This window comes from Lampetra fluviatilis, chromosome 58 (genome assembly GCF_964198595.1).
Source record: "Lampetra fluviatilis chromosome 58, kcLamFluv1.1, whole genome shotgun sequence".
NCBI lineage: Eukaryota > Metazoa > Chordata > Hyperoartia > Petromyzontiformes > Petromyzontidae > Lampetra > Lampetra fluviatilis.
The window spans coordinates 6291467-6307338 of NC_136332.1; the positions used below are offsets into that span (position 1 = coordinate 6291467).

The following is a 15872-nucleotide window of genomic DNA, read 5'->3' on the forward strand; positions in this document are numbered from 1 at the left end:
GCCCGCCTCCTTCACTGGCGCCATGACTCACTCGACGCGTGTGTACGATTGGTCGCTTTATTTAGAGGTGGTGGTGGGGATCGAGTGGGAGACATGATTTCCGGCGTGTGCAAGCGTGTGTTGTTGTCATTGCTGGCAACAGCGTTAGCCGTGTCCGCTGCTAAGAGGCAGAGATTTCCGGAACTGTTCACCCGACATACGCCGATGGAAAGCGATCGTTACGGCTGTGCAATAATAGCATTGCGGAAGAGTAGGCCAAGCACCCTCTGGAGAAAGGGGGCTCTCAGGGTGGTGGGAACGCTGCTGGTGGTGCCACCCCTGGTGTTCGGCTTCGAGACAAGAGGCACCAGGGTTGGTGATGTGACACGGTGGTGGTGGTGACTGGCGCCTAGCAGGCGAGGAAGCCCCCGTCCACGGGCAGCGCGACGCCGTTCACCATGGCGCTGCGCTCGCTCAGCAGGAACACGACGGCGTTCACCACGTCCTCCAGCTCTGTGGCACGGGGTAGTAGGGAGAGGGGGGGTCACCGGCACGACACGTGGTCAATTTGGCGGTGGTGACGGCTACAGCCAGGTTTCCATCACCAATGTACCTGTGTGTGTGTACATGACCATGTGGGGAGCGGTGGTGGAGTGGTTCCCGCACTGTGATGCGAACCCGGCAGCCCAGATTCGATTCGCACTCGAGGCCAACAACCAGCGACGGTTGTCTGAACCGGTCCTGTGCCTCCCCTAGGTCAACCGAGCCTCAAATGAGTATCTAGTGCAGGGTGTAAACTTTATCAACTAGGGAGATAAAGGCGGCCGTGCGTGGTGCTGGCCACCCACGCCCTCGTGTGCCGCAGTGCCGACCTTGCATAGGTGCTGCTCGTGCTAACAGCTTCCCCTAGGTCGACTCGGCCTCAAATCTCTACCTGGTGCGGTGTGTAAACATCGCCACTGCTGAGAGAAAGGCGGCCGGGCGTGGTGCTGGCCACCCACCCCCACGTGTGCCACAGTGCGGGGCCTCATAGGTGCTCGCTAACAGCACTTGCCCCAACAGTCTGTTACAGGCGACACGGCGGGATCTTTGTGTGTGTGTGAGCGTCTCACCGGCGAACCGAGCGAGTGGGATGCGTGCCAGCATGGGCCCCGCTCGCTCTGGGGGGCTCCACGCCTCGCGCCCCATGTCCGTCATCACCACCGTGGGGTTCACGGCGTTCACGCGGATCTGACCACGACGCGCGCACGCAGGACAAAGGTCACCCGTACAGTCTTGACGGACTGTTGGGGCAAGTGGCGTTAGCGAGAGACACGGGGGCACAAGGTGGAGTGTTTGCCGTGTGATTAGGAACAGGTGCACGCACTTACAGTACAGTAAATACACAAAGACAAATAACCCCCGCATTACCTTAACATAGTGTTGGGGCAAGTGCTGTTAGCGAGCACCTATGAAGGCTGGCACTGTGGCACACGTGGGGGTGGGTGGCCAGCACCACGCCCGACCGCCTTTGTCTCCGCAGTGGCGATGTTTACACACCGCACCAGGTAGACATTTGAGGCCGAGTCGACCTAAGGGAAGCCCAGGACCGGTTCAGATAATTGCCGCTGTTCTAGGTAGCGAGCGGGAATCGAACTTGTGTGACCGGGTTCGTTGCGCAGTGCAGTGCTGACCGCTGCACCACCGCTCTGCACGTGTGAACAAGGACACACCCACACACACCCACACACACAGGCAGGCGGTGAGTGAAGATGGGCGAGTGGCATGTGGTGAGCGAGGTAATGAGCTCACAGCAACGAGCGGCTAAAACACAGCAAGTTGGCACAATGGGGGGCACCAGGTGGTGCATCAGCCGGTCATCTCCGTCAACCCATGACACCTGAGTCTCTTCTGTGACCTCCTGCGAGCGAGCCTTCGACACTTCTCAAGGTGAACCTAGCTTGGCACAAGCGCCGTGGCGATGTCAACGACACGTGGTGAACGGTGGCTGTTGTCATTCATGGAGAGGTCAGCGGGCTGTGACTCCCACATGGATGCGAGTGTGTGATAGTGACTGTCTTGTGTGCTGGTAAGGGTGCTATCTCTGAGCTGGTCACGTGGTGTGTGAGCTGCCCTGGTAAGAGTGTTATCTCTGTGCTGGTCACGTGGTGTGTGAGCTGCCCTGGTAAGAGTGCCATCGCTATGCTGGTCACGTGGTGTGTGAGCTGCCCTGGTAAGAGTGCTATCTCTGTGCTGGTCACGTGGTGTGTGAGCTGCCCTGGTAAGAGTGCCATCTCTGTGCTGGTCACGTGGTGTGTGAGCTGCCCTGGTAAGAGTGTCATCGCTATGCTGGTCACGTGGTGTGAGCTGCCCTGGTAAAAGTGCTATCTCTGTGCTGGTCACGTGGTGTGTGAGCTGCGCTGGTAAGAGTGAACCCATGGCACCTGGGTCTGTCCCGTGACCTGCCAGCGGGTGTTCGACACTTCACGCGGCCTTAAAAGTGCACCTAGCCTGGCACAAGCACCTGGGTGGACATCACCGCCACTTGGTGGCGAATGGCGGATGTTGTTGGCGAGCGAGGTGGTCGTGTGTGCGTTACCTTGTGAGGTCCAAGCTCCAGTGCCATGACTTTGGTGAGCATGTCCAGGGCTCCCTTGGAGGCACCTGTCCCCAGAGACAGACAAAGATCCCCCATATAGCCTTAACATACTGTAGGGGCAAGTGCTGTTAGCGAGCACCTATGAAGGCCGCAACGGCACACGAGGGGGTGGGTCGCCAGCACCACGCCCGACCGCCTTTGTCTCCCCAGTGGCGATGTTTACACACCGCACCAGGTACTCATTTGCGGCTGAGTCGACCTAGGGGAGGCCCAGGACCGGTTCAGATAATCGTCACCGGTGTTGGCCGTGAGCGTGAATCTAACCCGTGTCGCCGGGTTTATAGCGCAGCGTGCTAACCGCTACACCACCGCTCCCCAAGAGACACACACACAGACACACACACAGACACACACACACACAGAGGGTGACACGGCGTTGTATGCACACCACAGCCGGTGAGTCGCGGCGATGGTGAGCAGCTGATGCAACTCCGTCGGCGGTTTGTAGCGGATCGGAATAAAGTTTGGTGCACGTTGGGTGGTGCAAAAGGAAGAACCGACCGAGCGTGACGCATCGCTTTTAAACTATTTACGAACACTGGTGAGCGCCCCGGGTGAGCGCCCCGGGTGAACGCCCGGGTGAACTAGGCGGGTGAGTGCTGTGGGTGAGCGCTGCGGGTGAGCGCTGTGGGTGAGCGCTGTGGGTGAGCGTTGTGGGTGAGCACTGTGGGTGAGCGTTGCGGGTGAGCGCTGCGGGTGAGCGCTGTGGGTGAGCGCTGTGGGTGAACGCTCCAGGTGAAATACGCGGGTGAGCGCTGTGGGTGAGCGCTGTGGGTGAATGCTGTGGGTGAGCACTGTGGGTGAGCGCTGTGGGTGAGCGCTGTGGGTGAACGCCGTGGGTGAGCGCTGTGGGTGAGCGTTGTGGGTGAGCGCTGTGGGTGAACGCCGCGGGTGAACGCCGCGGGGCGAGCAGCAGGAGGAGTTGGGTGCGTACAGTAGACGGTGTGGTTGAGCAGTGCGCGCTGTGACGCCTGGCTCGACACGTTCACGATGGCGCCGCCGCTTCCCCGCGCCACCATGCCCCTCGCCACCGCCTGCATCGCCACGGCAACGTCGTCACGTCACCAACGGCACCGTCGCCATGGCAACATCGCCACATCAACGGCACCATCACCACGGCAACGTCACGTCACCAACAGCACCGTCGCCATGGCAACATCGCCACATCATCAACGGCACCATCACCACGGCAACGTCACGTCACCAACAGCACCGTCGCCATGGCAACATCGCCACATCATCAACGGCACCATCACCACGGCAACGTCACGTCACCAACAGCACCGTCGCCATGGCAACATCGCCACATCATCAACGGCACCATCACCACGGCAACGTCACGTCACCAACAGCACCGTCGCCATGGCAACATCGCCACATCATCAACGGCACCATCACCACGGCAACGTCACGTCACCAACAGCACCGTCGCCATGGCAACATCGCCACATCATCAACGGCACCATCACCACGGCAACGTCACGTCACCAACAGCACCGTCGCCATGGCAACATCGCCACATCATCAACGGCACCATCACCACGGCAACGTCACGTCACCAACAGCACCGTCGCCATGGCAACATCGCCACATCATCAACGGCACCATCACCACGGCAACGTCACGTCACCAACAGCACCGTCGCCATGGCAACATCGCCACATCATCAACGGCACCATCACCACGGTAACGTCACGTCACCAACAGCACCGTCGCCATGGCAACATCGCCACATCATCAACGGCACCATCACCACGGCAACGTCACGTCACCAACAGCACCGTCGCCATGGCAACATCGCCACATCATCAACGGCACCATCACCACGGCAACGTCTTCACATCACCAACACCAAAGCATCATCGCCACGGCAAAAATCGTAACAAGAAGCAGCAGCACAATGACCGTGCCAAATTCATCGCATCGCCACGGTAACGCCGTCACCCGCAGTGGGGTTAGGGTAGCCAGGCGTGGCTGGGTACGGTGTCAACACGTGGGACAGAACAGTGGCACGCGGGCAGCCCGGGATCACGGGAGGCTTGTTCACTCTGGTGGGGGGGGGGTGTGTGAGAGTGGGGGGGGGGGGGTGTGTGAGAGTGGGGGGGGGGGGTGAGAGTGGGGGGGGGGTGTGAGAATGGGGGGGGGGTGTGTGAGAGTGGGGGGGTGTGTGAGAATGGGGGGGGGGGGTGTGTGAGAGTGGGGGGGGGGGGGTGTGTGAGAGTGGGGGGGGGGGTGTGTGAGAGTGGGGGGGTGTGTGAGAGTGGGGGGGGGTGTGAGATGGGGGGTGAGAGTTGGGGGGGTGAGAGTTGGGGGGGGGGTGTGAGAGGGGGGGTGGGTGAGAGTGGGGGGGGGGGGGTGTGAGTGGGGGGTGAGAGTGGGGGGGGTGAGAGTGGAGGAGCGACGCTCACAACAACGAGCGGAGTACCAGGGTGGCTACAGTGCAGCAAGCCAGCAACAAGCAGGGAGCACAGCAGCTGCTGCTGCTGCTGCATCTGCCAGTGGTCATCTCAGTCGGTCAACCCCTGCCGCCTGTTGGGCCTGTTCCAGGACCTCCTCCCGCCAAGTGATCCTTGGACACTTCACGCGGACTAAAAAGTGCACATGGCCTGGCACAAGCGTCGTGGTGACGTCACCGCCACTTAGTGGCGAATGGCGGTTGTTGTTGTTGTTGTGCCTGAGAGAGTGTGCGAGTGTGTGTGTGAGACTGTGTGTGTGTGAGACTGTGTGTGTGTGTGTGGCCTTAAGGTGCACATGGCCTGGCACAAGCGTCGTGGGGAGATCACCGCCACTTAGTGGTGAATGGCGGTTGTTGTTGTTGTGCCTGAGAGAGTGTGTGAGACTATGTGTGTGAGACTGTGTGTGTGTGTGAGACTGTGTGTGTGAGACTGTGTGTGTGAGACTGTGTGTGTGAGACTATGTGTGTGAGACTGTGTGTGTGTGTGAGACTGTGTGTGTGTGTCACGTGGGGAGCGGTGGTGTAGCGGTTAGCGCGCTGCGCTATGAACCCGGCGACCAGAGATCGATTCCCGCTCATGGCCAACACCGGTGACGATTATCTGAACCGGTCCTGGGCCTCCCCTAGGTCGACTCGGCCTCAAATGAGTACCCGGTGTGGTGTGTAAACATCGCCACTGGGGAGACAAAGGCGGGCAGGCGTGGTGTTGACCACCCACCTCCTCGTGCACCGTTCCGCTAACAGCACTTGCCCCACCGGTCTGTTAAGGCTACACAGGGGATCTGTGTCTTTGTGTGAGGGTGAGTGCGAGGAGAGCGCTGTTACCTGGGACACCTGAAGAACTGCTTTCACGTTCACGTCAAATGAGCTGAAACGGCGCAAGAGACAGGCAGAGACAACAGTCATGCCCAGTGCGGTGTGCGCGGGTACACTGTGTGTGTGTACACCGTGTGTGTGTCTGGTGTGTGTGTGTGTGTGCACACTGCGGGTGGTGTGTGACTTGTGTGTACACCGTATTGTGTGTGTACACCGTGTGTGGCCTGTGTGGTCACTGTGTGTGTGTGTACACTGTGTGTGTGTCTGGTGTGCCGTGTGTGTGTGTGTGTGCGCACTGTGGGTGGTGTGTGACCTGTGTGTACACCGTGTTGTGTGTGTGGTCACTGTGTACACCATGTGTGTGTTCACTGTGTGTGTTCACCGTGTGTGTGCATATATACCCTGTGTGTGTGTGCACACTCCGGGTGGTGTGTGGCCTGTGTGATCACTGTGTATGTGTGTGTCACTGTGTGTGTGTGTGTCACTGTGTGTGTGTGTACACCGCGTGCGAGTGTGTGTGTACACTGTGTGTGTGTGTACACTGTGTGTGTGTGTAACACTGTGTGTGTGTGTACACTGTGTGTGTGTGGTCACTGTGTGTGTGTACACTGTGTGCGAGTGTGTGGCCTGTGTGGGCACTGTGTGTGTGTGTACACTGCGTGCAAGTGTGTGTAACACTGTGTGTGTGTGTAACACTGTGTGTGTGTGTAACACTGTCTGTGTGTGTGTGTGTGTCACTGTGTGTGTGTGTGTGTACACCGCGTGTGTGTGTGTGGCCTGTGTGGTCACCGCGTGTGTATGGTCACCGCGTGTGAGTGTGTGTGTAACACTGTGTGTGTGTGTGTGTACACTGCGTGTGAGTGTGTACACCGCGTGTGTGTGTGTGGCCTGTGTGGTCACCGCGTGTGAGTGTGTGTGTAACACTGTGTGTGTGTGTGTGTACACTGCGTGTGAGTGTGTGGTCACTGTGTGTGTGTGTGTAACACTGTGTGTGTGTAACACTGTGTGTGTGTGTACACTGCGTGCGAGTGTGTGTGTAACACTGTCTGTGTGTGTATCACTGTGTGTGTGTGTGTGTGTACACTGTGTGTGTGTGTAACACTGTGTGTGTGTGTGTACACTGTGTGTGTGCGTGGCGTGCGAGTGTGTGTGTAACACTGTATGTGTGTGTATCACTGTATGTGAGTGTGTGTACACTGCGTGCGAGTGTGTGTGTGTGTGTGTACACTGTGTGTGTGCGTGGTGTGCGGCCCCACCGCTGGAAGGCCTCCGCCGTGACGTCGAGGAAGGGCTGCAGCAGGGCCACGCCGGCGTTGTTGACCAGGAGGTCCACGGGCCCCACGGGGCCCAGCGCCGCCTCCACCGCCCCCCAGTCGGCCAGCTCCACGCACACCGCACGCACCGCGGGGCACTGCACCGCACGCACCGCACACACCGCACAGCCACCACCACGTTACCCTGCATACACCGCACACACCACACGCACCGCACGCACGCACCGCACACACCGCACACACCGCCACCAATACCACGTTACCCTGCACACACCGCACACACCACACGCACCGCACGCACGCACCGCACACACCGCACACACCGCCACCAATACCACGTTACCCTGCACACACCGCACGCACCGCGGGGCACTGCACCACACACACCGCATACACCGCACGCACCGCACGCACCACCACCAACACGTTACCCTGCACACACCGCACGCACCGCGGGGCACTGCACCGCACACACCGCATACACCGCACGCACCGCACGCACCACCACCAACACGTTACCCTGCACACACCGCACGCACCGCGGGGCACTGCACCGCACACACCGCATACACCGCACGCACCGCACGCACCACCACCAACACGTTACCCTGCACACACCGCACGCACCGCGGGGCACTGCACCGCACACACCGCATACACCGCACGCACCGCACGCACCACCACCAACACGTTACCCTGCACACACCGCACGCACCGCGGGGCACTGCACCGCACACACCGCATACACCGCACGCACCGCACGCACCACCACCAACACGTTACCCTGCATACACCGCACTGCGTAAACTGCATTGCACAAAAACACCGCACTACATTACTGTACACTACACTACTATACACTACACTATACACTATACTATACACTACACTATACACTACACTTATACTCTACACTATACACTACACACTATACACTACACTATACACTACACTTATACTCTACACTATACACTACACTATACACTACTATACACTACACTATATACTACTATACTCTACTACACTATACACTACACTATACACTACACTATACACTACACTACACTATACAGTACTATAGACTACACTATACACTACACTATACACTATACTATACACTACACTATACACTACACACTACACTACTGTACACTACACTATACACCACACTACTATAGACTACACTATACACTACACTATACACTAGTGCTGTATTAGTGACGAATTGGCCACGTTCTGTTTACGTGACAACCCTTACTATCTTGATTTGAAGCTTTCGTGACTGCAGGAATCCATACTCTTTGGTTCTTTCGGTAAAGTCACGTGGGTAGAAAATAAAATAATAAATCACGACGTTTCGGGCGCAACACAAGCGTCCTTCATCAGGTGGGAAAGCACGAGTTGGCTGTGTCGGGTGGTGGCGGGTATAACGACACATTTAAATATTTACGCGATCTAACCCAAAAAAAACTATTATGGATGATATTGGTCGCGAAAGCATTACGTGTTAAAGCCTTACGTGTTAAACTGGTACCCCACTTACACCTGTACGGCAACAACAGCACATTGAGCAGACACCACCCTCACCCTCACCCCCACCCCCACCCTCACCCCCACCCTCACCCTCACCCCAACTCTGGATGCCCCCACCCCCACCCTCACCCCCACCTCGTGGGTGAGGCTGTCCAGGTCGGCCTGGGTCCGGCTCAGCGTGGTCACCGTGGCTCCCAGACGCTGCAGGGCGATGCAGGTGGCCCTGCCAATACCTACAAAGACAAAGATCCCCCGTATAGCCTTAACAGACTGTTGGGGCAAGTGCTGTTCGCGAGTGGCGCCTGTGAAAGGTAGGCACGGCACACGAGGGGGTTAGTGGTTAGCACCACGCCCGGGTCGCCTTTGTCAGGGATGTTTACCCACTGCGCCAGGTACTCAGTTGAGTCTGAGTCTACCTAGGGAACTCCCAGAAACTGGTTCCAATATTCACCACCGGTGTTGTCCATCAGCGGGAATCGAACTCGGGTGGCCGGGTTCGGAGCGGTAGTCCCGCTAACTGCTGCACTACCACCCCCTCCATCAGGGGTGGGAAATAATTCGGTGTGGCCCTGCCAAGGCGACCGCAGGCGGGACTCGAAATTCAACAAATCTCTAGGAGCAAACCTGGAAAAGCAGCTGCGAGTAGCAGCAGCATCGTCAACACCAGCAGCTAACATCATCGCGCCTCGCCAAACAGAAGCAGTTGCAGCCATTAATTAATTAAATGTTTGACCAAATATAACGGGCTAATTTTTAAGTTGATGATTTTGTATGGCCCGCGAATGATGTTGTAAATATCCAAATGGCACCTTGGCAGAAAAAAAAGGTTCCCCACCCCTGGCCCTACACAGACACACACACACACGTGTCAACAAGTGGTGACACACACAAGTCAACAAGTGGTGACACACACGTGTCAACAAGGGGTGACACACACAAGTCAACAAGTGGTGACACACACACACAAGTCAACAAGTGGTGACACACACGTGTCAACAAGGGGTGACACACACAAGTCAACACGTGGTGAAACACACACACAAGTCAACAAGGGGTGACACACACACACAAGTCAACAAGGGGTGACACACACACACGTCAACAAGCAACAAGTGGTGACACACACGGCATCTGTGTTGGCTGCTGCTGCTGCTGACTCCGCGTGCGTGCTCAAGTCATGGGACGCTGCCTCTCTGCAGCATCAGCAGAAGCATCAGCAGCAGCAGCAGCAGAAGCAGCAGCATCAGCAGAATGACTAACCCAGCCAACTCAGCTCCATCCGCCGGGGGTCTGGTCCATCCGAGCCCATGGGGCTGACCCAATTGTGCGAGAATAAGGGGGGATGGATGGAAGCCACATTGTGCGTGGGTTTGAACGCCGCTACAAGTCCAATGCGCTCTCCATTGCACTGCGGGCTCACCTGTGTGTACAACTCCGCACACGCACGGCGCACACAATGGCACCTGAGTGGGGGATCGAACCCAGGTGGGTTCTTAGTGCGAGGCGCCAGTCGTACCACTGCGTTGCTCCCATGTTAACGTTTATAAACTGGTGAGTGTGTGGGTGTGTAGGTGAGTGTGTGGGTGTGTAGGTGAGTGTGTGGGTGTGTAGGTGAGTGTGTGGGTGTGTAGGTGAGTGTGTGGGTGTGTAGGTGAGTGTGTGGGTGTGTAGGTGAGTGTGTGGGTGTGTAGGTGAGTGTGTGATCACACGGGTGAGTGTGTGGGTGTGTGGGTGTGTAGGTGAGTGTATAGGTGTGTAGGTGAGTGTGTGGGTGTGTAGGTGAGTGTGTGGGTGTGTAGGTGAGTGATCACATGGGTGAGTGTGTGGGTGTGTAGGTGAGTGATCACACGGGTGAGTGTATGGGTGTGTAGGTGAGTGTATGGGTGTGTAGGTGAGTATGTGGATGTACAGGTGAGTGTGTGATCACACAGGTGAGTGTACAAGGTGAGTGATCACACGGCTGAGTGAACAAGGTGAGAGTGTGATCACCTTTGCCTGCCCCCGTCACCAGCGCGTGCTTTCCGTCGAAACGGATCTCCATGCTGCCCTGCACACGCCACATCGTGTCAACAGACGGTCACGACCTCTGCCCATCACAGGAGGTCACAGCCATCCTGGTGATCGGTGTGACCAGTCCCCGTTCCATTAGAATTATTGCCCGGGCTGGGTCGATGCAAGAGAGACTGGCTGAGTGAGCGAATGGACGAGTGAATGGGTGGGTTAGTGGCTGAGTGAATGAGTGGGCGAGTTAGTGGGTGAGTGAGTGGGTGGGTGAGTAGGTGAGTGAGCGGATTGGTGAGTTAGTGGATGAGTGGGCGAGTTTGTAGGTGAGTGGGGGAGAAGGTGAGTGGGTGGGTGAGTTAGTGGGTGGGTGGGTGAGTTAGTGGTTGAGTGGGCGAATGGACGAGTGAGTGAGTGGGAGGGTGGGTTAGTGGCTGAGTGAATGAGTGGGTGAGTGAGTGGGAGGGTGGGTTAGTGGCTGAGTGAATGAGTGGGTGAGTGAGTGGGAGGGTGGGTGGGTGAGTGGGTGGGTGGGTCAGTGGCTGAGTGAATGAGTGGGTGAGTGAGTGGGAGGGTGGGTTAGTGGCTGAGTGAATGAGTGGGTGAGTGAGTGGGAGGGTAGGTGAGTGAGTGGGTGAGTTAGTGGGTGAGTGAGTGGGTGAGTGAGTGGGTGGGTTAGTGGCTGAGTGAATGAGTAGGCGAGTTAGTGGGTGAGTAGTGAGTGGGTGAGTAGGTGAGTGAGTGGATTGGTGAGTTAGTGGATGAGTGGGCGAGTTTGTAGGTGAGTGGGGGAGTAGGTGAGTGGGTGGATGAGTTAGTGGGTGGGTGGGTAGGTGAGTTAGTGGGTGCGTGGGTGAGTTAGTGGGTGGGTAGGCGAGCGGGTGCGTGAGTTAGTGGACTAGTGGGCGAGTTGGTAGGTGAATGAGTGGGTAGGTGAGTTAGTGGATGAGTGGGCAAATGGACGAGTGAATGGGTGAGTTAGTGGCTGAGTGAATGAGTGAGCGAGTTAGTGGATGAGTGAGTGGGTGGGTGAGTTAGTGGATGAGTGGGCGAATGGACGAGTGAGTGGGTGGGTGGGTAGGTGAGTGAGTGGGTGAGTGGGTGGGTTAGTGGCTGAGTGAATGAGTGGGTGAGTGAGTGGGAGGGTAGGTGAGTGAGTGGGTGGGTGAGTGGGTGGGTAGGTGAGTGAGTGGGTGGGTTAGTGGATGAGTGAGTGGGTGGGTAGGTGAGTGAGTGGGTGAGTGAGTGAGTGAGTGGGTTAGTGGCTGAGTGAATGAGTGAGCGAGTTAGTGGCTGAGTGAATGAGTGGGTGAGTGAGTGAGTGGGTTAGTGGGAGGGTAAGTTGGCCTTTACTCCCACCGAGTTGTGGCCGTTCCGCCTGCAGGTTCTGATTATTTCCTCGCTTTCCGTACACGCTCGTGGCGCATTGGACTCCGCGGATGAAATGGGTCACTTTGCAAAAATGTAAATTATTATTCGGGACGCGGAGCTACAGACCTGCCCTTCCCAGCGACGCCCCAACGCACTCCCTAATGCCCCATGCAATGCCCCCATGCTGTCTCTAATGCCCCATGCAATGCCCCCACGCTGTCTCTAATGCCCCATGCAATGCCCCACGCTGTCTTTAATGCCCCATGCAATGCCCCCCCATGCTGTCTCTAATGCCCCATGCAATGCCCCATGCTGTCTTTAATGCCCCATGCAATGCCCCCACGCTGTCTCTAATGCCCCATGCAATGCCCCACGCTGTCTTTAATGCCCCATGCAATGCCCACCCATGCTGTCTCTAATGCCCCATGCAATGCCCCATGCTGTCGTTAATGCCCCATGCAATGCCCCCCATGCTGTCTCTAATGCCCCATGCAATGCCCCACGCTGTCTTTAATGCCCCATGCAATGCCCCCATGCTGTCTCTAATGCCCCATGCAATGCCCCCATGCTGTCTCTAATGCCCCATGCAATGCCCCCATGCTGTCTCTAATGCCCCATGCAATGCCCCCATCCTGTCTTTAATGCCCCATGCAATGCCCCCATGCTGTCTTTAATGCCCCATGCAATGCCCCCATCCTGTCTTTAATGCCCCATGCAATGCCCCCATCCTGTCTCTAATGCCCCATGCAATGCCCCCATGCTGTCTCTAATGCCCCATGCAATGCCCCCATCCTGGTGATCGGTGTGACCAGTCCCCGTTCCATTAGAAATATTGCCCGGGCTGGGTCGATGCAAGAGAGACTGGCTGAGTGAGCGAATGGACGAGTGAATGGGTGGGTTAGTGGCTGAGTGAATGAGTGGGCGAGTTAGTGGGTGAGTGAGTGGGTGGGTGAGTAGGTGAGTGAGCGGATTGGTGAGTTAGTGGATGAGTGGGCGAGTTTGTAGGTGAGTGGGGGAGAAGGTGAGTGGGTGGGTGAGTTAGTGGGTGGGTGGGTGAGTTAGTGGTTGAGTGGGCGAATGGACGAGTGAGTGAGTGGGAGGGTGGGTTAGTGGCTGAGTGAATGAGTGGGTGAGTGAGTGGGAGGGTGGGTTAGTGGCTGAGTGAATGAGTGGGTGAGTGAGTGGGAGGGTGGTGGGTGAGTGGGTGGGTGGGTCAGTGGCTGAGTGAATGAGTGGGTGAGTGAGTGGGAGGGTGGGTTAGTGGCTGAGTGAATGAGTGGGTGAGTGAGTGGGAGGGTAGGTGAGTGAGTGGGTGAGTTAGTGGGTGAGTGAGTGGGTGAGTGAGTGGGTGGGTTAGTGGCTGAGTGAATGAGTAGGCGAGTTAGTGGGTGAGTAGTGAGTGGGTGAGTAGGTGAGTGAGTGGATTGGTGAGTTAGTGGATGAGTGGGCGAGTTTGTAGGTGAGTGGGGGAGTAGGTGAGTGGGTGGATGAGTTAGTGGGTGGGTGGGTAGGTGAGTTAGTGGGTGCGTGGGTGAGTTAGTGGGTGGGTAGGCGAGCGGGTGCGTGAGTTAGTGGACTAGTGGGCGAGTTGGTAGGTGAATGAGTGGGTAGGTGAGTTAGTGGATGAGTGGGCAAATGGACGAGTGAATGGGTGAGTTAGTGGCTGAGTGAATGAGTGAGCGAGTTAGTGGATGAGTGAGTGGGTGGGTGAGTTAGTGGATGAGTGGGCGAATGGACGAGTGAGTGGGTGGGTGGGTAGGTGAGTGAGTGGGTGAGTGGGTGGGTTAGTGGCTGAGTGAATGAGTGGGTGAGTGAGTGGGAGGGTAGGTGAGTGAGTGGGTGGGTGAGTGGGTGGGTAGGTGAGTGAGTGGGTGGGTTAGTGGATGAGTGAGTGGGTGGGTAGGTGAGTGAGTGGGTGAGTGAGTGAGTGAGTGGGTTAGTGGCTGAGTGAATGAGTGAGCGAGTTAGTGGCTGAGTGAATGAGTGGGTGAGTGAGTGAGTGGGTTAGTGGGAGGGTAAGTTGGCCTTTACTCCCACCGAGTTGTGGCCGTTCCGCCTGCAGGTTCTGATTATTTCCTCGCTTTCCGTACACGCTCGTGGCGCATTGGACTCCGCGGATGAAATGGGTCACTTTGCAAAAATGTAAATTATTATTCGGGACGCGGAGCTACAGACCTGCCCTTCCCAGCGACGCCCCAACGCACTCCCTAATGCCCCATGCAATGCCCCCATGCTGTCTCTAATGCCCCATGCAATGCCCCCACGCTGTCTCTAATGCCCCATGCAATGCCCCACGCTGTCTTTAATGCCCCATGCAATGCCCCCCCATGCTGTCTCTAATGCCCCATGCAATGCCCCATGCTGTCTTTAATGCCCCATGCAATGCCCCCACGCTGTCTCTAATGCCCCATGCAATGCCCCACGCTGTCTTTAATGCCCCATGCAATGCCCACCCATGCTGTCTCTAATGCCCCATGCAATGCCCCATGCTGTCGTTAATGCCCCATGCAATGCCCCCCATGCTGTCTCTAATGCCCCATGCAATGCCCCACGCTGTCTTTAATGCCCCATGCAATGCCCCCATGCTGTCTCTAATGCCCCATGCAATGCCCCCATGCTGTCTCTAATGCCCCATGCAATGCCCCCATGCTGTCTCTAATGCCCCATGCAATGCCCCCATCCTGTCTTTAATGCCCCATGCAATGCCCCCATGCTGTCTTTAATGCCCCATGCAATGCCCCCATCCTGTCTTTAATGCCCCATGCAATGCCCCCATCCTGTCTCTAATGCCCCATGCAATGCCCCCATGCTGTCTCTAATGCCCCATGCAATGCCCCCATCCTGGTGATCGGTGTGACCAGTCCCCGTTCCATTAGAAATATTGCCCGGGCTGGGTCGATGCAAGAGAGACTGGCTGAGTGAGCGAATGGACGAGTGAATGGGTGGGTTAGTGGCTGAGTGAATGAGTGGGCGAGTTAGTGGGTGAGTGAGTGGGTGGGTGAGTAGGTGAGTGAGCGGATTGGTGAGTTAGTGGATGAGTGGGCGAGTTTGTAGGTGAGTGGGGGAGAAGGTGAGTGGGTGGGTGAGTTAGTGGGTGGGTGGGTGAGTTAGTGGTTGAGTGGGCGAATGGACGAGTGAGTGAGTGGGAGGGTGGGTTAGTGGCTGAGTGAATGAGTGGGTGAGTGAGTGGGAGGGTGGGTTAGTGGCTGAGTGAATGAGTGGGTGAGTGAGTGGGAGGGTGGGTGGGTGAGTGGGTGGGTGGGTCAGTGGCTGAGTGAATGAGTGGGTGAGTGAGTGGGAGGGTGGGTTAGTGGCTGAGTGAATGAGTGGGTGAGTGAGTGGGAGGGTAGGTGAGTGAGTGGGTGAGTTAGTGGGTGAGTGAGTGGGTGAGTGAGTGGGTGGGTTAGTGGCTGAGTGAATGAGTAGGCGAGTTAGTGGGTGAGTAGTGAGTGGGTGAGTAGGTGAGTGAGTGGATTGGTGAGTTAGTGGATGAGTGGGCGAGTTTGTAGGTGAGTGGGGGAGTAGGTGAGTGGGTGGATGAGTTAGTGGGTGGGTGGGTAGGTGAGTTAGTGGGTGCGTGGGTGAGTTAGTGGGTGGGTAGGCGAGCGGGTGCGTGAGTTAGTGGACTAGTGGGCGAGTTGGTAGGTGAATGAGTGGGTAGGTGAGTTAGTGGATGAGTGGGCAAATGGACGAGTGAATGGGTGAGTTAGTGGCTGAGTGAATGAGTGAGCGAGTTAGTGGATGAGTGAGTGGGTGGGTGAGTTAGTGGATGAGTGGGCGAATGGACGAGTGAGTGGGTGGGTGG

General features: G+C 57.1%; 1 protein-coding gene across 2 annotated transcripts in view; it reads right to left on the reverse strand.

Annotated features, from left to right (window-relative positions):
• Positions 1–43: 43 nt before the first annotated feature.
• DCXR (dicarbonyl and L-xylulose reductase) overlaps positions 44–15872 on the reverse strand; it is a 29748-nt gene continuing 13919 nt past the window's right edge. Inside the window, exons 1-9 of one of the 2 annotated variants that reach the window (XM_078880562.1) lie at positions 12056–12227; positions 10685–10742; positions 8831–8928; positions 7145–7299; positions 5898–5940; positions 3552–3651; positions 2558–2622; positions 1092–1209; positions 44–492 (exon numbers count right to left, since the gene is read on the reverse strand). In XM_078880562.1, coding sequence (XP_078736688.1) covers positions 389–492; positions 1092–1209; positions 2558–2622; positions 3552–3651; positions 5898–5940; positions 7145–7299; positions 8831–8928; positions 10685–10736 — 735 coding nt within the window. In that variant the 5' untranslated portion in view covers positions 10737–10742; positions 12056–12227 and the 3' untranslated portion in view covers positions 44–388. Of the gene's footprint in view, positions 493–1091; positions 1210–2557; positions 2623–3551; positions 3652–5897; positions 5941–7144; positions 7300–8830; positions 8929–10684; positions 10743–12055; positions 12228–15872 lie in introns of those variants that run through there. The other variant, XM_078880560.1, reaches the window with a different exon arrangement.